At 40.6% G+C, this 23,897-nt stretch overlaps 2 protein-coding genes across 2 annotated transcripts in view; both read left to right on the plus strand.

The window, feature by feature from the left end:
- Positions 1-14,521, plus strand: part of Prdm5 (PR/SET domain 5) — a 178,413-nt gene extending 163,892 nt beyond the window's left edge. The window contains 2 exon segments of the mRNA XM_028880762.2: positions 3,825-3,929; positions 13,795-14,521. Of these exon segments, the coding sequence (XP_028736595.1) occupies positions 3,825-3,929; positions 13,795-13,959 (270 nt within the window). The 3' untranslated portion in view covers positions 13,960-14,521.
- A 7,032-nt stretch (positions 14,522-21,553) lies between these two features.
- LOC114700910 (transforming protein RhoA-like) lies at positions 21,554-22,973 on the plus strand. The gene has a single exon (XM_037203792.1). The coding sequence runs from the start codon at positions 21,771-21,773 to the stop codon at positions 22,350-22,352; it is 582 nt and encodes a 193-aa protein (XP_037059687.1). The 5' UTR covers positions 21,554-21,770; the 3' UTR covers positions 22,353-22,973.
- The last annotated feature ends 924 nt before the right edge of the window (positions 22,974-23,897 follow it).

Here is a 23,897-nt window from a genome sequence, read left to right on the forward strand (position 1 = left end):
TAGGTGGTTCAGGCTTTTCTGTGTGTTATCTGCAGAAGGATTGGTAGAAGAGTCAATCTGGTTACATGTTGTCTACACACTATAGGCTTCATATTTCATCCTGAACATTAATGCAATGTTTTGAAGATGAGATTAGAAGGTAAAATTTGCTCCAGATCCTTTAAAAGTGTAACACAGTGCTTCAGTTTACAAGGCCCCACTTTCATGTGCACCATGGTTTGTCTACAAGGTTAACCAGTATCAGGGCTGCTAATAAAAAGTTGGGGAGAGGACTAGAAATTTTTTGGGTATATAGGAATTTTGTGTATCAAGTCCATGCCCTAGGAATTTTAAATCTGTATTTGTGCATATGTGTGTGTTCTTGAGCATTTGTGTTTCAGCACATGTGGAGGTCATTGTGGGACTGTGTTCTGGGGATGAAACGCAGGGTGCCAGGCTTACCAGCAAGTGCCTTTACACATTGAACCATCTCACTGGCCTAGATCACTGCATGATAATTTTTGTGCCACTTTAAAAATAACTTGGTTTATTTGACTATTTGTTGATTTTATTTGTTTGTTTTATTTTATGTTGGAAACAGCTCCATGCAGTCCAGACTGGCCTCCAACTTTCCTTGTAGCTGAGAATGACCTTAAACCTCATCCTCCTGCTTCTACCTCCCATGTGCTGGGATTACAGCTGTGCACCACTATAATCAGGCAATTTTTACAATATTTTTTTTAAGCTAGGAAATAAGAACTGGGGCTGGGAGATGACTCAGTATATAAAGCACTTGATGTGCAAGTGTAAGGGCCAAAATTTGGGTCTCCTGCAGCCACGTAAAAATTCAGGCAGTCCCAGCAGCCAGTTTGTGATCTGAGCACTTGGGAGGAGGAAGCTGGGCAAGAAGACTTGCCTGAATCTGTGACCTCCAGATCCACAGGGGGACCCTTCCTGGGTAAATAAAGTGGAGAGCAATCAAGACACTAGCATCAGTCTCTGGTGTCCACACATATGTGCACACATGCACCCACACCCATGCAAAGGTACATATATGCACATAAATAATCAGACAAAAAATAATAAGACAGGATCATCTAGGAAAATTCATCATTTTCCTAACCTCTAGACAGGGAAAGCATTGATAAATATAATGTAATCTAGAAAAAATTACGTGAAATTAATTTGAAATGAAAGATAACTTTCATGTCCTAACATGCCTTTGTGTGTGTGTGTGTGTGTGTGTGTGTGTGTTTGTGTGTGTGTGTGTGTGTGTGTGTGTGTGTGTGTGTGTGTGAGAGAGAGAGAGAGAGAGAGAGAGGGAGAGAGAGAGAGAGAGAGAGAGAGAGAGAGAGAGAGAGAGAGAGAGATCAAAACCTCAGTAAGTTTTTCTCAAAGGGGCAGAATTCCCAACAAGGTCTGTCACAAACTACTGTTTCTCAAGAGCCTTCCTGGTTGACATTGAGAGCTGTTTGAAAACCTTTATGAGTTAAGTTGTTGCTCCTTCCTATGGAAAGATGTCAGTGACTCACAGCTAGTGTTGTGTTGTCTATCAGCAAGGTCCTAAGCACAGCACTCCATAAAGCCACCTTTGGATGAGCTCTGCCATGTGTTGTGTGACTAATTAGATGGTTGATTGATTCTGCCACTCCAGGATTACGGAGTTGGGCTGATAAAAAGATTGCCACCAGTCAGCACCAGTCCCCAGGTCACAATGACAAAGAACAGGCTATTTCTTACAGACTGGGTAATCATTCAGAAACAGCATAAATCAAGAACCTAATCATTGTGTCTAGTTAAATCCAGCTGTTGAGTCAGAATGAGTGATTTATTCACTTATTCCTCCATGAGAACATCAGTACCAATTCCCATAATACTCTGTAGCATCAGATTGTGTTTTCATATTCAGGATCCCTGCAGTGGACAACAAAAGAAAAGCAGCAAAATTATTGAGACTCATGCTATGAATGAGTTCTTACCTAGGAGTGACAGGAAGTTCTGCATATTTCTGTTACTGTAACAAATGTCTGAGATAATCAACTTAAAAGGAGAAAAGGCTAATTTTGACTCACAGTATTAGAACTTTTAGTCACTGGACCCTGCTGCTGCTGAGCCCGTCACATGGAGCACATGGTGAAGGCAGCTGCTCACCTTATGTTGTCGAGGAAACAGAAAGAAAGGAAGGAAGCAGAGCCCCGCAGTTCACTCAGGGGATACTCCCTGTCATCTGACTTCCTCCCACCGCTCCTAAGTAGTGCCACTCATGGGACTAAGCCTTCCACACGTGGGCCTTTATGGAGGACTAACCCAAATCATGGCAAGTGGCATGAAAACATACGCATTCTAGCCACACGGGCATGTAAATTGCTGTGTTTATCTCCTTGGGAAGGCAAGCGATCATTCAGCCTCAAGTCTATTAACTTGACAGAAGTCAAAGCATCTTATGGCTTTCTAAGCTTTCTTCACTATAATCAAGTTCCTTGTTGACAGTCTCTGTGTAACTGTCTTAGCCTCCATGGTCTGCAGTGAAGCTAAGGGGAAGTGATTAGCGAGTAAAATTTTAATTCTCTGGTACCCTCGGCCATAGGCATGGATTCTTGTTTTACATAGGAAGGGGAGGGTTGCCTGTACTCGGGAATGTTCCAGGGACAACGAAGACTTCACAGTTCTCAGAGGAAGGGGTAGGAATAGGAACACATAGCTCCTGGCATCACACATTGCACCCACAGCATCCAGCCTGGGCGCTTGTCTACCTGTGCTTGGCTAATGAGGGTTGATGTTTTTGCAAAGAAGCAGGTTAGGAGTAATGAGAAGTGAGTAGGAAGCGGGCGCGGGTTCTGTTTCAGAAAGAGAATTCATGTGTCTCCCCATCCTCATTCGTCTGCTTCTCTATAGGGACTTGTTTCTGCCTGTCATTTAAGAGACTTGCTGGATTGGGAAATCTCCAGTGTGCTCTCTCCTGCTGTTCTATAGATTGGAATCCTTTAAAGGAGGCCATTAGGTGACTAGAAAATGTGGGCACTTTTCTCCCTTTTGAGATGCAAACTTAAGAGTCCCTAACAGAAAAATGAGAAAAGTCTCACTTAGAAATATTCATTTAGATTTAATAAAAAACTCTCTACCAGGAAGAAAAGTTTGGTAATCAAGATTAAAAATACATCAATCAAAGGTGAATTCTAACTTTTAAATTTTATCTTCAAACTTACATAGAAATTTTGGTTCTCTAGTGCCTATGGTGAGACCCTTTGAGCAGCCTTGGTGCAGGGAGGAGGGGATTGGACCTGCCTCAACTGAATATACCAGGCTCTACTGACTCCCCATGGGAGACCTTGACTTGGAGGAGGTGGGATTGGGGGTGTGTTGCGGGGGGAGGCTGGAAATTGAAAGGAGGAAGGACAGGGGAATCTGTGGTTGATACGTAAAATGAATAGAAAAACTCTTAATTTAAAAAGAAATTTTAGTTCTGAAATAACCAATCCAGAGATTATAGTGATTGCATCATTTATCTGAGTGAGCCCTCAGCTTTCTTTGGTGACAATACCCAAAAATGCCATAGTAAAATTTTATGGTGCCTCTAAACTAAAAGAAACAATTAAAAATTGGATCATAACACCCAAGGTATTAGTGGAGGACAGGCACTGTCTTGCCCTTGTCACTCACTGTCAACGAGGAGATTACAGTGTCCAGGAATGATAATCAGTGTTTCTCCCCTGTGCATTAGCTGCAGCCTCTGCAACCCTCAGATGGCATCTTCCATCTCCACACTCGCCTTTCCATGGAGGTTCAGCAGCCAGCCCGTCCCTCAGTCCCTGACATTCTTGCTGCTCTCTTTTCTTTGCCTACAGGAGAAGCCATACCAATGCTCAGAGTGCAGCAAGGCCTTCAGCCAGAAGCGGGGCCTCGATGAGCACAAGAGGACGCACACAGGAGAAAAGCCCTTCCAGTGCGATGTGAGTTGGGATTCTCCTTTTTCTTCCCTGATACTCTGCAGTACCAGGAGGGCTGTCTGTGCCTGTGTGTGTGTGTGTGTGTGTGTGTGTGTGTGTGTGTGTGTGTGTGTGTGTGAGTGTGTGTGTGTTGTGCGTTTGTTGATGCTTTATGCCACTTGTAACTCTGGGCTGCATGTTCAGGGCACCCATATTTTATTCAGTACGCTTTACTAGCAGCAAATAAACTGTGATTTTCTTCAGGATATCTTCCAATGTTTGATTCCATGGAGCTGTTAGACTTCCGGGGTGTAAAGTGGGGATAGTTTGAGGCAACTCAGGTGTCTGCCCAAGTCTTTGAAAGTTAGTGACAGTTGAACCAATAGAGTGGCTATGATCAAAATGTATTGTATGTGTGCCTGAAGTTCTTTTTAAAAATCAAAATGTAAAAAATATATTTAGTTACTCAAAGATGTTAAATACAAACTGAATTTTCAGAGTATGTATATAAATTCCTTTAGGTTAAATAATGCTACTTAGGAGATTTTCTATTTAGGATATTTGAATTGAACTGAAATAATTTGATATAACTGTTCACATTATTTTTGAAAGGGAGAAGTACTACTGTCCTTAGTAAACTTAATAAGAACATTGATGGGGGAAATGATGTTTTTCCTCCAGTGGTTAAGTCAGCTGATCAACCCAAGTGTTAGAGAAGGCACCAGGGTGCCTGTTCTTGACACATAAATATAAAAAAAGAGCATCAGTGGAAGTTGGAGTGAGAAGAAACACTGAAGTTGTAATGTGTGAAATAGCTCAGTACAAATTCACTGTAAATGCTGAGTTCACTCAAGAGTGTAATCATCCCATGGACATGTTGCAGCAGGGATCATATGGTGTGAGGAACCCCAGTGAAGGGAAACTCAGAAACACGGGACCCTGTCCTGTGAAACTTCGCTGTAGGCTAAAGCAGCAATGTACTCGTACTCATAAAAAATACCTTCATCTCCAGCATACTTTAAGAAAACCCACCTGTAGCAAGAGAAATGCGTAAGAATAGGACATGGTCCTGAACTGGAGCTAGCTTAATAATTTCAGTTAGTTTTAATTCTTTTATAGATACAGAACCTATTTAAGTGCCTTATTGTACTACACAAATAACTGCTTCAGGCCTGAACTGATCTGTCAGTGGCATATGGACACCTTGTTCAACCCACCACTATACTCAACCCACCTCTGACATGTGCTGAACATTTTTTGTTGAACTTATCTCTGGGTGAATTGATCTATGGTGTTACTTGTTTAGCTGTAACTTACAAGCTATTTTTTTCTGTCTCCATCTCTCTCATTTACTCCTAAGAGTCAAAACTCCCCAGTTATAAGTGCCTCCTAAACTTCTCTGATGTGCAGCCTGCTCAGTGGAATGGAGGCTGTCACTGCTCCAAAATCCTCTCCTCCTAACTTTATTCTTAACCTGCTCCTCTGTCTCTTCCTCTATCCTTAGCCGGAGAACTCCCAGATCCATTACTTCCTCTGAATTTCTGTTCATATTAGCAACTGGAGCCCTTACCTTTTCTCATCACTTCAGATGTCCAGTGTGTTCCCCTGGGCACCTTCCACATGATAATTTGAGACCTTTTTAAAAGTTAAAGGATTTATTTACTTACCTTGTGTGTTTGTATGCATGCATAGAGGTGTGCCATGGTGTAGGTGTAGAGGTCAGAGGGCAACCTGTGGGACTCCACACTCCTTCCACCATGTGGGTCCTGTGCTGGCTAATCTTGGTTGTCATCTTGATTACATCTGGAATTAACTAAAATCAAAGCCCCTGAGGACACCTGTGAAAGATTTCCTTCCTTAGCTCATTTGAGGTGGGAAGCCTCACCCTAAATCTAGGCCACTCCTTCAGGTGACAGTGCGCATAGAAGGACATGGGGGAAGGAAGCTTTTGCTTCTGCCTGCTTGCCCTCACTCTAGCTGGAAAGTTTGTCCTGATGCTGAGGCATTTCTTTCCCTGCACTAGCACCCACTTCTTCAGGACTCCAATGTACTCTGAAAACTAGCAGCTCTCTAGGACTTCCTTGGGACTCTAGCACCAAATTGGGACTGCTGAGATTTGGCCTTTCCATAGGAGACACCACACACACACACACACACACACACACACACACACACTCACTCACTCACTCACTCACACATATATATGGCGTACATGTATGTTATATATTTGTTCATTTGATCAGTTCTGTTTCTTTAGTGGATCCTGATTAATACAAACCTGGGGGTAAAGCTCAGCTCATAAAGCTTTGCAGCAAGTGCTGCTGAGCCGTCTTCCTGGCTGTGAAGGGTTTGCTTAACTTAAAGTAGCCATTTTAAAACGTGGAGTTTGGTGGCATTTAGTACATTATCCTTGTTGTGTAATCATATTTATCCAGTATCAAAGCATTTTTTCTTTGCACCAAAATAAAAAACCAACCCAGTTAAGCTGCTTTCTCCAATTCCTCTAGTCCCCAAAGATCAGTAATCTGCTTTAATTTTTTTTTTTAGATTTCCCTTTCCTGGATATTTAATATAAATGAGTTTATGCAATAACTGACATTTGAGACTGACTTCCGTTTTTAGGATGGATCCACAGTGTGGCATGCATCTGCAGGCCATTCCTTTCCGTGACTGATGATACCCTGTTGTGTTTATCTACCAAATGTGCTTAACCATCTGTCCATCGGTAGTCACTTGGTGTTTCTGCTTTTGCTGTTTTTACCTATTGGCTGTAGCAGGCACAAGTGTACATGAATTTGTTTTCATTTTGGGAGGATGGAATTCTGGGTTGTGTAATAATTTAGTGCTTATTCTTTTTTAATTGAAAATATTTTTTCTACAGCATTCTGATCAAGGTTTTCCCTCCCTCATCTCCACTCAGATCTTCCCCACCTTCCCACCCATCCAATTCCATGTCTTCTCTCTCTCTCTCTCTCTCTCCCTCCCTCCCTCCCTCCCTCCCTCCCTGTCTCTCAAACAAATAAGCCAATAAAAACTAAAAATATAAACCACATACACACACACACAAATCCACAAAATTGGAAACCATAACATGCAAACAAAGTAAAAGTAAAATAAAAAATGCCTGGAAAAAGTATTGAGATAAAACATCTTGCAAAATATCACGGAGCTTCTTTTGTGTTGGCCGTCTACTGCTGGGCATGGGGCTTCTCTTGAGTGTGGTTTGTACACCCTGTTAGTCATAGGAGCTGAACCATGTTATATTCTTGTCAGTGGAGTATAAGGATCCAGTCTTCTCCCCTCTTTGCATGTATTTTCCCTGTTTTTATTTGTTTTTTTCTTTTTCAAAAGTATAGCCATCCTGCTAAGTGTGAAGTATTTCACTGTGGTTTTCAATTTACCCAAGTTCTAATGAAGTTAAGTGTCTATGTGCTTGTTGGCTAGTTTTCTGTTTTGGGGAGAAGTGTTTGCTCAAATGCTAATTTTAAAACTATGTGCTTAGGCTTTTCTTTGTTGAGTTGTAAGAATTCTGTGTAAAATCCTGGATATTATTGCATGCCATGCAAATATTTTACTTTGAATAAATAATTATGGAAGTATTCTTTCTGACTTTCTGATAACATTCTAGGTACAAACATTTTGATGTTATGTTCATTTTATATTTTTCAGAATTTTATCATAATTTTGTGTTATATATAAAATTTGTTGCCCAGTCCAAGGTCTTTTTGTTTTTATCTAAACATTATATCATTTCAGCTCTTATATTTAGGTCTTGGATCTATTTTGAATTGATTTTTTTATATGGAGTCTATTAGGGATCCATTCTGTTTGTCTTCCACCTTTATATACAGTAGTAAATGTGAGGGTTTTTAAAAACCTTTTTATTGATTCTTTACATCATACATCCCAATCCCACTCATCTCCCCATCCCTCCATATCTACCCTCTGCCCTTAAAACCACCCCATCCAAAGACAATGAAACAAAACAAAACAAATCTCACCATGGTCTCTGTGGTGAGTCACAGTGTGTCACACAGTCTACCCTGTTGCCCAAACAGCTTTACTTGCAAGTGTTCATTGCAATGGGTCATTGGTCTGGTTCCAGGCCTCTGGCTTCTACTATCACTACTAGATTCTCACTGGGACTCCTCTCAGATATCCTGTTGTTGTCTTGTGTCATGGAGATCATGTAGCTCTGGTTCTGCAGGACTGGCCCTTTCAGGCACTCCAACAGTTTATGGATTGCATAGGTGTTGGGGTGAGCCAACTCAAAGTTCTGGATCTAGCCCTGGGTGGTAGTTGAATTGGTCAGCCTTCCTGTTTTCTACACCTCACCATGGGGGCCAACTATCCCCCACTTTGCCCAGGTGAGGGGCAGACCAGTTCTCCTACTTCTCTCTACTTGGTGGCAAGGGGCAGGCTGGTTCTCTGGTGCTCACATCTTTGAGGCCAGCTCTCACCCATGCCACCAAGACCAGTTCTCCACACTGCTGCAGCAACGGGCAGGGCCACATCACCTGTTATCATGTCCTCTGGGCCTACTCTCCAGTCCACATGCCACCAGGGCCAGCTCTACTGTGCTGCCCAGGCAAGGTGTGGGGCCCACTCTCTGGAGTGCTGTAGCCAGTGATGAGTGGGTCCAGCTCACCAGCTCTCATGCTTTTGGGACCAGCTCTACTGTGCTGCTCAGGCAAGGAGCAGAACAAGCTCTCCCATAAGTATGCTCTAGGGCCTGCTCACTTGCCTGGTGGTTGGCAGCATCCTCTGGGGCGTCTTCTGTCCCACACCTCTCAACGAGTGGCAGGTCTCTTCTGCCCTCTTGGCCTTAAATATGAGTTTGTAATAAACACCTTTGGTTATACTGACAAGTTTTTTTTTTTTTTAAGTGGATGTTTGTTTTTAAAACCAACAAACAATCCTGAATTTTATCAAATGCCGTTTCAATATCTGTATGTTTGTCTTTTTAGTTGTTCTACTAATATGACATGTTCCTCTGTTTGCTTTCCTATTTGAACCACCACTGCAATCTTGAAATAAACCCTACTTGGCCATGGCTTACAAGCCATTTAAAAGAGAGTTACATTAAATGTGATTGTTTCTGTGTGTGTGTGTGTGTGTGTGTGTGTGTGTGTGTGTGTGTGTGTACTTTTACATCTAGATCCATAAATGTTGACCTCTACTTTTCTTTCTTTCTAATATCTTGATCTGGCTTTGGTGACAAGGCTATGCTAGCTATAGGTAATAAGTTTTCAAAGTGCCCTTCTCGCTGCAGGAAAGAGACATTGTTGTAACTCCAAATAATTGGTAGAATTCATCTGTGGGGTCCATCAGTCTTAGACTTTCTTTATTAATATTTTTTTATTTGATTCAATGTCTTGATGTTGATGTTGAGTTTTTTTTTTCCATGTTTTCTTAAGTGAGTTTGGTAATCTGACAAACAGTAAAATAAAATCCATTTACCTACTTGACTGACAGTCAACTATGATTGCTGGGTTTTCCATACTATCCACTGGACAGTATTGCTGGCCCTTAATTAGTTACTTTTTTATATACTACAAGTTTTGTGAAAGTAGGAGTTTTTAAATTGTTGATTTCTGTGTTTATAAGCCGAGAACTAAGGCTTAGATATAGAAAGCATGCTGTAGGTATTTTTAAGAATGAATTCTTGAATGAATGAACTGCTGTCCTACTTCATGTCCAAATCATGTCTGGCTTAGAGAGGACCAGTTAATAGGCCTCCCTGATGGTAGCTTTTGCCCTTCTGGTTGCTGACTGAATGTCATTTGTCTTAGTCTCTGTTAGAATGTTTCCGTGAATTCCTACCAATTCCAAGATATGTTGCCACTTCCTTTTAGGATTATTCAGATCCTCAGACTTTATTCCCAACCTTCAACTCAAGCTTCTTTTCCAGTCTTTTCTCTAATGACTTCTAAACCTTTCTTCCATCAAGTAAACGGTGTTTGCACAGCCTCAGTTCCCTGCTTGTCCTCTTCTCTCCTGGCAGTGCCCCTCCTCTCTTGGAGACAATCCTTTTCTATCCCTGCCATGTGCTTCCATCCACATCCAGGTCTTGTGGCCCCACTTTGTAAAGCTTGTCCCAGTTTCTTCTAGACACTGAGTGTGCTCACATCTGTGCCTCTCTTGGCACAGAGCTAACATCCCTACAAGTATTTATCCTAGATTACTGACTACCAGAGAAAGATAGTGTGTCCTTTGTCATTTTATTACATCAAGTACTACATGCATTCATTGTATTATAAGGATTTTTAACTCAAGTTTATATACAATTTTTAACTCGAGTTTATATATAATTCCCATTCCCAACTCTGAAAGTATTTCCTTTTCAGTATCTTGTTTTACTGTATTCTAAAAGAAAATCGGTAGAGTAGTCGTTAAAAGTGAAGCTTTCCCATTTTTGGTATTTGAATCAGTACTAAGTCAGGACAGGGTAGGGAGTCCCTGGTGGAAGGGAAGAAAAGGAAGTGTCTCTGCTGCACAGTTTAACTCTCTCTTGCCTCTCTTGTTTTCAGTGTGACTATAAATGACCTGGCATGGGGCTGGTTTATTCTGAGCATCATCAGAGTCTTTTAATGGCTGTACTTAAGCTAATAAATGCAAATATTTTCACATCTAAGTAGTCCTTTTCCCAAGTGTGACATCAGCTGCTTTCCACTGCCATGTAAAGCTCTACTCAGGCTCTCAAAGAACAGTCTCTCTTGGGTTGTTTCTATCTCTTCTACTATGTGGATCCTCTAGACTTCTTTAGTTCTCAGCCAGGATGAAAAACTTCAGACAAAACACAGACAACAAACAAACAAACAAACAAAAACCAAACTTCAGCATCTTGCTCAGCTTCCTTTACATTCTCTCCAATTGCCATTGCTGTAATTTCCCCATGGAGACTGAGGAAGTGGACTCGTAGTTTGTATCCTAACCTTTCACTAGAGTGAGCCCAAATATCTGGAAACCCTGATATTTTCTAAGTCACTGTTGTTCCTTAAAGTGATATGAGTCGGACCAATGGGAAAAACAACATTCCATTCCTATATCTCAACTTAAAGTGAGAATCTTCAGTTGATACTGGGATTTGCCCTGGGGATTTGCCTCTGGGGAAGCATAGACTGAGTGCAGACTGCCTGGCTTCAGTTCTTGAAATCACTTTCTGTTGCTGGGAAATCTGGTTAACCTCCATTTCCCTCTGTGAAAATGAGGATACCGTATCAATAGCCACTCAAAGGTACAACTATGGGCACTGAGTGAAGCAATGTGCAAAAATCACTAAGAGGGTATTCTGGCCAGCCGTGAAAGCCATGCTTGGCCCAAAATGGACAAGTGAACAAGATGGTACCTCTTCTGTCATTATAGAGATCACTTGAGGCATATAACATTAGATAAATAAACATTGATAAATACCTAATTGCTGGTTATGATAAAAACTGAAAAGGGAAGATATAACACTGAACAGCTCTGGAAGAATAGTTAGAAAAGAATTATCTGTGCTTATGTATCTCTGTATTTTCTCTGTGTTTATTTATCTGTTTAGCTTAAAAGATGAGGAGGAGTCAGCCACTAGGATGAGAGCATTTCAGGAGGGCAAACAGCATAGTTGGAGGCTCCAGGGGTAAGGAGTCCTAGGGAGAGGGAGCCCGATGAGAGAGACAGAGTGGAGTGCAGGGTGGCAGTGGCTGGAGAACTCAAGGTTTCCACCATGGGAAGGGACTGACTCGATGTCAGTCTGTAAGAAGACTCTAACAAGCGGGCTGCTCTTTGCTTTGACATGGGTTTGGAGAAGGAGCCCAAGAAATAGGAAGTAGCAGATAAATTCTAAAGTTATCTTTTAAATGAGCATCAATTTGAAGCTACACTTACAAAACAATTTGGTACTTATTTCACATTAAGGTACTTGCCATAAACATATGCTTTAGTTTCTTTGAAATTACTCATAGTTTTTTGAGGTATTTATATTGCCCATAGGAGCCACACATAAATATATATATTCATGTGTGTGTATATATGTATATATATTTATATACATGTATATGTATAGATAGATACAGATATGTATATATGTATGTGTATCTGTATTCCCTTCTCCCTTCTGTCATCTGCCACATTTCATTTTTGTAACTTCAACTAATATTTATAGATTAATGACACTTTACCTTTAAGTTCCCTATGCTAGTAAGGAGATACATCCAGAAAAATCAGAGATCAGTCATTAAGCTGAGGGTAAATGTTTCGCAGGAAAAGTAACAGCTGCTTTGAGAACAAGAATCCCAGTGGGCAGGCAAGTGTCACCACTGCTCTTGAAGAGCTGTGTCCTCTTTCAAGTTCCTCCTTGTGGTAGCTCTCCACTTCGTGTCTTCTTTCCAATATGCTGATGATACCGCTTGCTAGGGAAGATGAAAGGAAAACTTAACCTAGCATTTAGTGAGTGTCTACAATATAACTCCAATTTGCATAAACTTTAGACCACATTTAATCTTAAACCCTGCAAGGAATTCACCATTGTTGTGATTTTACTGACGAGGGAAGTGCAGTGAAAAGGGATACTTCCCTGCGTAAAAGTCCATGCTGGCTCCTCACCAAATACTTAGTTCACAAACACCCTGCCCTCCATCCTGCCACTGATGACCTCATGGCCCTCTGAGTAAATCACCTGAAAGGGACAGAGGGTGACATTTGCTTCGTAAAACCCTAGGTTCCAGCACAAGAAAAAGGCTAAAGAGAGGACTGCAGGTATGTGTGGGCAAGGACAGGATTCCTTGGAAAGAAAGTGTGCCTCTGGAGTTCACTTGTTTTCCACCAAGTACCTGGGACCTCTGCATAAATCATGCACCATGGCTCCTGCTCCCAGCCACGTTCACATCTGAACACTATCTGAGTTTCTTGTTGCTGTGACAGTAAATCCTCCTTCCTACATGAAGCAGAGAGCACACAGTTCTCATTTGCTTCCATCTCTTCACAAACCTCATTCAGAATGCCAGTTTTCTTTAGTGTTTCCTTGCTCAGCATTTATTGTGCTTTTTGTTTCTACTTTACTTCTACAGTATTGAAGTAGATGTTATTTACAAGCAAATGTGCTTTTAAAAAGTATATATAAATGAAATGAAAATCTGGAGTAACATCAAACTTGGAATTCCACTTGACTTCCCTGTATGACTGAAGTTATTGTGCCTTCCTTACATGTTGCTACTGTGGTAATTTTCATTACCAGATTGTTTGATGGGGATGTCAAGCTAGGCTGTCATGTAGTACAGTTTATATGAAAGAAACTGATTATGTGCCTTAGTTCAACAACATACATGCAACAAGAAAGAAAGAAACTCAATACTGGGTAATAAATTTGAATTGTAATACTTATAGCATTGTTAACCAGTCACACCACAAGTGATTATAATGCTTAAAGCATTGTTAACCAGTCACATCACAAGTGGTTATAACTCTTAGAGCCTTGGTAGCCAGTCACATCTCAAGTGGGGCTAAATTGAAAACATCACAGTAAAAAATGTCTTGTGTATGTATGCCCTGTGGAGAGATGTCATCTGGGCTGTAAATCACAGCACGTGAGGAGTTGTTATGAGTTGTAAATACACTCTGTTATGCTAAGGAAGGTATGTCCCTAGGAAGCTGTTTCTCTGACATGGTCCAGATCTGGGAGATGAGAGGATGCTTGGGGGTGGTGCAAGCCATGCAATTAAATGCAAGTGATGCTTGAGAACTGCAATTAACTTCTTTGTCTGGGTGTGAAATTCCATTTATTTTGAGAGCAGAGTTTGTCCTTAGGCCCACTAGCACATATTTGATAGAAGGAATTTTCATAATATATATTGTGTATATGACAGACTGGTTTGTCATCATAAATATGGAGTATCTGGTTCTTTTCTAGGTTTGTGACTTGGCTTTTAGCCTGAAGAAAATGCTCATCCGACACAAGATGACTCATAATCCCAACCGCCCGATGGCAGAGTGCCATTTTTGTCATAAGAAGTTTACAAGGAATGACTACCTCAAAGTACATATGGATAATGTCCATGGTGTAGCTGACAGCTGATGGGAGCTGTCAAGGACCCAAACCATGGGGAAGGGCTTCTAATATGAACCCCAAATTCTTCTCACCTGATCACTCAACAGAAATGACCAAAATCAGTGCATTGATCTCACAGTGCTCATTTGCCTATCTTTGAAATTTATAGAGGGACATGAAAACAGAAATCTTACTTGTACCAAAAAGAAATGCAAATCAAAGAAATAATACTTTGTAGCTTACAAAATGCTTTAGGTTATGCTTGTGTTCTGGCTGATTAAAAACTAAATGCAAAGTAATGATTCTTGATTTCCTTGTATGGAGTTTATTAACATTCCCTTATTAGGCATTTGTGTTGTTATTCATGTAGGGGGATGAGGGGTGCTCACATGCAAATATTGGCTATTGCAGCTGGTTCTTACTAATTCAGACAGAAATCAAGACATCCAAATATTTCTCTGCAGTTACCAATAAGGTCTTGTGTTTTCAAAGTCTCAAGCATGAAAATATGTATAAACAGACAAGGAGTTTCTCCTATTTAACAGTCCATTTAACAATTACCTTATAATAAAGAGATATTTTAGAACTAGAGAGTCTATTAACATATTGCTCACTTTAGAGAATTCTCAGAACACTGTTTGCACGTATCATTCAGATGCTTGTTCATGCTGTGGAAATTATATAGTCAGCACAAAAATAATGGCTATATTGAATATTTATGATACTAGTCATTCTGAATTTTCCTTTCCATCCTTAGAAATCAGCAATAACAAGCATGCACAGTTAGAAATAGAAACAATGTTATTTCCTCAGTGTCACATCAGTTATGCACAGATGACCCTGCCCTGCACAAGTTGTTGGCACAGGTACAAGTGTCCTTGGAGCCCTGTCTTTCCGATGCGATTCTCACAACACTTTTGAGTTATCATCAGCCATCCCTTGGAATTAAAAATCTGGAATTCAAAAATACAAGTCTGCTCATTGTTACAGATTACATTCATTTCAGCAAAATATTTGACAGCCAGATACAAGGAACAAGTGGTGATGATATAACATAATAAAAATGTCAAAATAATTGAGAGATAGATACAAAACCGAAATGTAAGAAACCCAGCTCATGGACCAGTGTGATCAGAACCTATTTAGAAGAGAGGAAAATTGATTAAAAGAAAGTTATTTGGTGGTAAGGAGTTAAGGAGAATAGTTATCCAAGGACTTGGGCGTCTTAGTTTAGAATCACAAACACAAAGATTCACTATGGACATTTAAAGCCTTTGAATATACTATGCTTGCAACTTACTAAGATAACTTTTAAAGAGCTAGAGTTGGGGAGGACTAGACTGAAACAGTGCCTTCTAGAGAGAGAAAAAAAAAAAGAGTTCAAATTGGAAATCTCCATCAAATCTATCCCTTCAGAACTCAGAATATCACACCGAAGAGGAGGCAAAAAGATTGTAAGAGTCAGAGAGGGGATGGAGGACACAAAGAGAACATGGCCCTCTGAATCAGCTAAGCAAGGTGCATATGAGCTCATAAAGACTGAATTAGCAAGTATAGGGCCTACATAGGTCTACACCAGGTCCTTTGTGTATATATGTATATATATATATGTGTGTGTATATATGTATATATATATGTATATATGTATATATAGTTATTATAGTTTATATATAAAATTTATATATATATATATAATATATATATATATATATATATAAATTAGTGTTTTTATGGGACTCCTGACTATGAGAATGAGTGGGGTCTATGACTCTTTTGTCTGCTCTTGGGACTCTTTTCCCCATGTTGGGGTGTAATATCCAACTTCAATATGAAAAATTTTGCTTCATCTTATTGTATTTTAATTTATTATGCTTGGTTGTTAACTCTTAGAAGCCTGTTCTTTTCTAAGGAGAGACAGAAAGGGAGTGAATCTGGAAGGGAGGGGAGATGAGGAGGAACTGAGAGGAGGAGAGGGAGGGGAAACTACAATCAGGATATATTATATTAGAAAAGAATCTATATTCAATAAATGAAACAAATCTGAAAAACAAGGTAACAATGAAGAAAGGGATACAAGTAGAAACCTTTTTAGTATACTCATTTCTAGTATTTATGGTGCAATTGTGTTCTCACTTCTTTTTTTCTCTGCCCTTAGTCATGTTTGTCCCTGGAGCCATGTAAAGACCTGGTACCACATCTTCCTCCTGGCTATTATGTTCTTTCTGCCTCCCCTATCCATGGTGCTCTCTGTGCCTTACAGTATGTAATATAGATGTATCAATTAGGGCTGAGAATTCACCTTATTCTAAGCACCTTTGCCAGTGATGAGTCTCTGCAGTAAGTACTACCCACTGTAAAGATAAATTTCTCTGACCAACAATGACATTAGCAATAAGCTATAGATTTAAGCACAAGTATTTAGAAAGCAATTTGACAGACATCATGTTCATGTATCAAAACAATAGCAGTAGCTTCTCTACTGGGACCTACAGTTTCCAGAGACACTAAGTTTACAATACCAGATGTGAATTTCTTCCTGGGGAGTGGGTCTTACATCCAGTCAGACAGTCATTGGTTATACCAAGAGTAGCTGTGCCACGACTGCACTAGTGGGCACATCCTGCCTGGCATGCTGATAGTATATCATGCAGTTTTCCCTGGAATCGACTTGACTTTCAAATGAACATCAGCAGTTACATTGAATTGGCTGGTGTTCTACGGAGGACAACCTGGTATTAAGTCTACAGTGTCAGGCCTTCATCTGATTTAAACCTGGTGATGATAAATTTCATGTTATGTGTACAACAGCACATACTCACTGAGAACACCACTCACTCAGGGCCTCCAACAGAGTGAGGTGTTGTAAACATCTTCCCTGTGGGCATAGTATGGGTGTTGTTCTCCTGAACTGTGAGCAACTATGATTAGCTGTGCAGGGTAGGTTTATATCTGCTTGACACAAGCTAGTTATCCAAGAGGAGTGAATTGAGAAAATGCCTCCACAGGACGGGGCTGTAGACAAAATTAATGATTGATGTGGGAGGGGCTAGCCCATTGTGAGTGGTGCCACTTCTGGGCTGGTGGTCCTGAGTTCTATAAGAAAGCAGGGAGAACAATCCATAAGGATCAATCCAGTAAGCAACACTCCTGTATGGACTCTGCATCACCTCCTGTCTCCTGGTTCCTTGCTTGGCTTCTTTCAGTGATGAACTGTGACATGGAAATGTAAACAAAATAAACCTTTTCCTCCCAAAGCTGCCTTAGGAATGCTGTTTCTTCACAGCGATAGAAACCATAAGTTAGACATTGACTAAAGGAGGAATGTATAGGATTGGATCCATTAACTTTCCATCAGTGAAACGAGGAAGGGGCTCATGAGGATCTGACCTTATCCAAGGATTTACAGTTAATGGTTACCAGAGGAGAGTGCTCAGCAGGCCATAGCCATCCCTAAAGATATATAGAAAGTTTGCTGTTGCTGAATGGAAAGAGACATTTTTCCTTTGGTGATATAGCTACCCATGATTCTGTAGTTGTACAGTGGCTCCTGCTTCTGTAAGTAACACCTCGCCCACACTTTTGTAAGTAACTATAATTCAGTTACTATAGTAACAGCTATAGTTCTTTTACCATCTTAGACTTGTGTGGAATCATTTCTTTCCTTCTGTAGTGGCACCTTGTCTGGGATGAGAAGATGCTTGGCTCATGTTTCCCCATGAAAAGACCACACAACAGATTAAAGACCTACATATGGTACCTAAACAATAATGTGATAAGAAAACATACATGAAAATCTTTGTCACTGAAATTGGCAACGATTTCTTGTCTTTACATTGATACCAAAAATTCAGGCAACAAAGGGAAAATAGACAAATGAAACCACATCAAAATACAAACTACACATCAAAGGAAGCAAAGAGAAAGGGGAGACTACAGTCTGAATATGGAGTCAACATCATAATACTATCTCATAATACAATAATAATCTCTTACAATTAAATAAGAATAGAAAATATTCCAACTAAAAAATGGGCAAAAATCTTGAGGACACATATCTCCAAAGATATCCAAAACCAATAAGCACCCAAAAAGATGCTCAGTATTACTAATCATGAAGAAATTCAAATCAATACCACAGTAAGGTATAAAGTCATACCAGTTAGGGTTGCCATCATTAAAAAGGAAAGAAAATGGAAAATAACAAATGCTGGTGAAGATGTAGAGAAATTGGAATTCCTGTAGTATAGGAAAGGTAATATATCACCATAGAAGATTGTATGGATATTCCCAAAACCATGAAAAATAAAATTACTGCATGATTCATTATCTCACTTCAGATTATATAGCTATCTAACTCTATTTTGTACTGTACCTGAGAGTGAGTAATTTATAGTGAATGGAAATTTGTTTCTTATGGTTTTGGAGGTGTGGAATGCCAAGTTTAAGATAGTGGCATCTGTGAGGACATTCTTACACTGTTATGATGGAATGCAGAAAAGGTGATGAATTAGAAAAAAAGAGATCTGTCTCACAACAATGCCACTATTGATTAGGGCAGAAACTCCATGCCCTAGTCATCTCCTCAGTAGTCCCCCTCTTAATAAGGTCAGTGGCAATTACATTTCTACAGGAATTTCAAAGGGAAAACCATGCAAGCAATAATAATACAAAAGAAATGGAAATGAGATCTTGAAGCAATATCTAAGGCCCTTTCAACACAGCACTATTTCCAACAGATATCCAGATGCAAATCTAATATCTATTGGTGGAGAAATAAAGAAAACAGAGTTAATCCTTAACAATAAGAAAACTGAGTCAGAGACAAGAGGCAGAAATGGCTGGGCTGTTCCATTTGCAGAAGCTAAGAAGGAGCAATAAGAGCTTAGATACAAGAACACTGGGGATTTCAAGCCTCAGTTCTCCCCCACCCCTCCACTAGAAAAACAAATGATTAAGAAAGGACAAGTGAGGAGCCAATGTAACTCACATTCAGATCCATCGACACTGATTTACTTGGGTGGAAAGTGTAATCATGCTGAAGAGCAAAGCCAGGCTTCTTTAGGCTGCAGTGGGTGCTAGTAAAAGGGGAGATAAGAGACCAGCAGGTGCTCTAGGGCAGAACAATGACAGCAGAGAAATCAGAATCACAAGAGTGTCCTGTGTCCTGAGCCCTGCGCTGCAAGGGCAGGCTGCTTTAGTCTGAGTGTTCTGTGTTCTCTGAAAGGCCTGGAAAGCTCTCTCATATCACACCTACACAGGTAGAACATCTGATTGTATAGCAGTATGAGATGGGGTAAGACATTTCTTGAATTTCCAAGCCTTATATACACAAAAACATTGGCAGAAATTCTGCCCAGGCCTCCAGAAAGAAAGGCTCAGCCTGCATGTAGCCCTCTCTTTTCGGACTCGTTTGTTTAAATTTTGGAAAATGGCTGCACCAACACCAACACCACCAAGAGAATTGAAAACAAACAAATAAGCAAAAGCTTAAAAGAAAAAAATTATCCCTTCTTACTTATTATTATTATCATTCCTATTTTCTGTGTTTATTGTGTTCTCCCCCATTGTTTCTTACATTTCATCACTTGAACATTTCCTCTGTTTCTTCTCTTCACCTTCACCTTCCCTTTCTATTTTTTATTACTCAGCTATTAGTAACTGAGGTGGTATTGTGTTCCCCAAAATATTGTGCACCCTAATAAACTTATCTGGGGTCAGAGACAGAACAGCCACAATATTAAACATAGAGGATAGGCAGTGGTAGCACATGCCTTTAATCCTAGCATTCCAGAGGCAGAAATCCATGTGTTCAAGGATAGAGCCAAGCATGGTGACTCATGCCTTTAATCCCAGAAAGCGAGTCATTAATCCCAGGGAGTGAGGCAGAACGCAGAAAGATATCTAAGGCATGAGGACTAGAAACTGGAAGCATTTGGCCTGGTTAAGCATTTGGCTGGTTAAACTTTCAGGCTTCTAGCAGGCAGTTCAGCTGAGAACCATTCTGGATGAGGACTCAGAGGCCTCCAGTCTGAGGAAACAAGACCAGCTGAGGATCTGGTGAGGTGAGGTAGCTGTGGCTTGTTCTGGTTCTCTGATCTTCCAGTTCACCCCAATACCTGGCTCAGGTTTGATTTTATTAATAAAACCATCTAAGATTCCTGCTACAAGTAACTTCAGTTTTAGAGAAATAATTTAGAAGTCATCAGAATGAAATCAAAATTTGGCATACAGCAACACAGTTCTAAGAGGGAAATTATATATATATATATATATATATATATATATATATATATATATAGTGTCAGAAAAATCTCAAATAACTTAATGATGTCACTCAAGGTTGCAGGAAAACAAGCCAAACCTAAAGTCAAAGAATGGAAAGAAATAATGAAGACCAAGGCAGAAACTGGTAAAAATGGTGACTAAAAAGCAATGTGAAGAATCAATGAAACTAGGAATTGGTTCTTTGAAAAGATAAACAAGAATGACAAAATATTAACAAACTTACCTAAAAGAAAGAGAAAACAAAATTAATTTAAAAAAAAAAAAACTAGAGATGGATATGGGTATATTATAGTGGATTCCAATGAAATTTGGAGACTCATTGGGGATTATTCAGAAAACATGGTACCGGGTCCTGTGCTCATTGCCTGAGTTGGCTGTTTGAAACCTGGGGCTTATGCAGGGATGCTTGGCTCAGTCTGGGAGGAGGGGACTGGACCTGCCTGGACTGAATCTACCAGGTGGATCTCAGTCCTCAGGGAGGCTTTGCCCTGGAAGAGGTGGGAATGGGGGATGGGCTGGGGGGAAGGGGAGGGGGGCAGGAGGGAGGAGAACAAGGGAACCCATGGCTGATATGTAGAACTGAATGGTATTGTAAAATAAAATTAAAAGGAAAAAAAAGAAAACATGTTTTTTAATGGAAAATCTAAAGTAAATGGGTAAGTTTCTATGCACAAATCACCTACTAAAATTAAGACGTGAGCAAGTTAGAAAAAAGCACAACAAGGAATAGGATTACAGCAGTAATGAAGAGCCTTCCAACAAAGAAAAGCCCAGGACTGGAGGGATTCCCTGCTGAATTCTTCCAAACCGTTAAAAAAGAGTTATCTCCATGCCTTCTCAATTGTTTTATGAAATAGAAAGGAAAGGAACACTACTATGAAACCAACAATATCCTGATACCAAAACTAGGTTAAGGACATAACAAAGAAACCCATCCATCAATTTCCTTGATGGACACAGATGCAAATATCCTCAATAAAATGCTTGAAAGTTGAATTCAATGGCCTATTAAAAGGAATTATCACGAACTGTGAGCCACGCAGGTTTCATTCCAAGGATACAAGGATGGGTCAATAGCATTTAAATCGATTTAAGGACAGAAATCATACAATCAACTGAAACGAAGGCCTTTGGGAAAATTTAGCATCCTTTATGGGGAGACCATCCTGAAGAAAGTAGCAGAATGAATATACCTCAAGAATTCTCATCATGTCCCACGTGGGTGTGACAATGGCTAAAGTACCTTGCTTTCTTTGGGCAGAAGATCTCTCTTGAGCAATCCTCTTGAACTGTGAAAGTGTGAGGGTGTGTGGAGCGGCCAGGCTCGAGCCAAGCTGGACACTCATGCGCATGCGTGCCCCCTCCCTCCACCACCTGCCTTCCAACACCTTCTTCAGTTGGTTCTCTCTGAGTCTACCACCTCCTGCTGAGCTGCGCCTCAGAGGTGGTGACTCTGGACAGGCATCCTCCTCCGCAGTCATCGGTGTAGTCCGAGGGCCTGTGGTCTGAGAAGTCCCGGGGGCTTTTGTACAGCACCAGAAACATCCTAAGCAATGGCATCCATCCGGAAAAAACTGGTGATCGTGGGCGATGGGGCTTGTGGAAAGACGTGCTTGCTCATCGTCTTCAGCAAGGACCAGTTTCCTGAGGTTTACGTGCCCACGGTGTTTGAGAACTACGTGGCCGATATCGAAGTGGATGGAAAACAGGTGGAGTTGGCCCTGTGGGACACAGCTGGACAAGAAGATTATGATCGCCTGAGGCCGCTCTCCTATCCCGACACTGATGTCCTCCTGGTGTGTTTCTCCATTGGCAGCCCTGACAGCTTTGGGAACATCCCGCAGAAATGGACTCCAGAAATCAAGCATTTCTGTCCCAATGTGCCCATCATCCTGGTTGGGAGCAAGAAGGATCTTCGGAATGATAAGCAGACAAGACAAGAGTTAGCCAAGAGGAAGCAAGAGCCGATAAAGCTTGAACAAGGCCGAGATTTGGCAAACATCATAGGCGCTTTCGGGTACGTGGAGTGTTCTGCAAAGACCAAAGATGGAGTGAGAACGGTCTTTGAAATGGCCACAAGGGCTGCTCTGCAAACGAATCGAAGGAAGAAAAAGGCTGGATGCTTCGTCTTGTGAAGCTTAGTGCAAGTAAAGCCCTGGTGCAGTTAATTTTCAAGTGCTGTTTACTAATCTTATTGTGCTAGCCTTTTTGTTTATTTATATGCCTGAGATTACAAATCAGAAGTCATCTTGCTACAAGTGTTTAGAAGGCAACCATGATTACTAAACATGTCCAATCTGTCCAACTTGCCAGGATCCTGATTCTTAACAGCCCATTCTGCATTCCACCTGAAATACCAGGCACTAGCTGAAGAATTTGCTATTTCTAGAAAGAGAAACGGCAACTTTGTTAGTAGACTACTTTCTGAAGTGCCCAACCTATCATCTGTCAGCTGCGAAGAATTCTGAGTCACCAGTTCAGACTTTACTGCATAACAACTTTGCCATCTTTATTTTTGTTCAAACCTTTCTCCACGCAGCTGCAGTATACTAACTGATCTGTGATTTCATGTTGGTTACCTTACTGTTAGTGTGTGATTAGTGCCATTTAATGTATATTACAGGAATAAGAACATCTACCCCAGACTAGATGTGGCATTTTTGGTATAATTGGATTCCCTAATACTGATATTTGTCATTCCCACAGCAAGTGGTTGAAAGAAAGAATTTGGAAATAAAGTCAAATGGAAAAATTAATTTTTAAAAATTTCCATTTTTACTTTCTCTGATAACATAGAGCCACATCTCCCCCTTTTTAGCCCTTTACACCCAGTATCCTTTACCAGAACTGAGCTAAGTAAATAGGAATCCGGTCTCACGTCTAAGGCAATGAGACTTTGAAGGTGGCCCAGTCTTTCTCAACTGGTACGCAGTGTCTGGGTCTAAGTCACAGTGCCTCCAAGAGGCACTGTTCGGATAGATGGCATGGGATGTGAAGGTGGTCTTTTTCTCCAAGGTGACTGAAGTTTTGTCTGTATGAGTTAATTTTTCCAACTAAAAGAATAAATTCAGTTTTCTAAATGTATGTATGCATGTATGTGTGTGTGTGTGTGTGTGTGTGTGTGTGTGTGTGTGTGTGTGTGTGTGTATGTGAGTTGTATAGCCAACATTACATTCAATGCATTCTCACTAAAATCAGGAATGAGACAAGGGTGTCCATCTCCTCCATTCTTATTTAGTACAGTGTTTGAAGTCTTAGGGCAATGGGCGAAAGCAAAAGTGAAAAACATATACAAACAGGAGAGGAATGAGTTATGTTATCAGTACTTCAGATGACACAACCCTATACTGAAGAGATCTCAATGGCTTCACCAGAAAAAAATTTTTTTTTAGTTTGTTAGCACTTTTAGTAAGGTAGCAGAACATAACACCAGCACACAAAGCTCAGTAGACTGAAGTTGTGGGATGGCTCCGTGCGTAAAGCTTACCATGTAAGCCTGGTGACTTGAGTAAAAGGCTGGAGGTAGTGGTGAGCATCTGAAATGTCTGCACTGTTATGGTGATATAGGAGGGGAAGTGAGGAGAGTCTGCTAGAAGTTTGCGGGCCACCTAGTCTGGCATCTGCAGTGCTGCAAAGACAGGGAGAAACCTCACCTCAATGAGGGGCAAAGCAAGAACTAA

The sequence above is a fragment of the Peromyscus leucopus genome, chromosome 3 (genome assembly GCF_004664715.2).
Source record: "Peromyscus leucopus breed LL Stock chromosome 3, UCI_PerLeu_2.1, whole genome shotgun sequence".
Classification (NCBI taxonomy): domain Eukaryota; kingdom Metazoa; phylum Chordata; class Mammalia; order Rodentia; family Cricetidae; genus Peromyscus; species Peromyscus leucopus.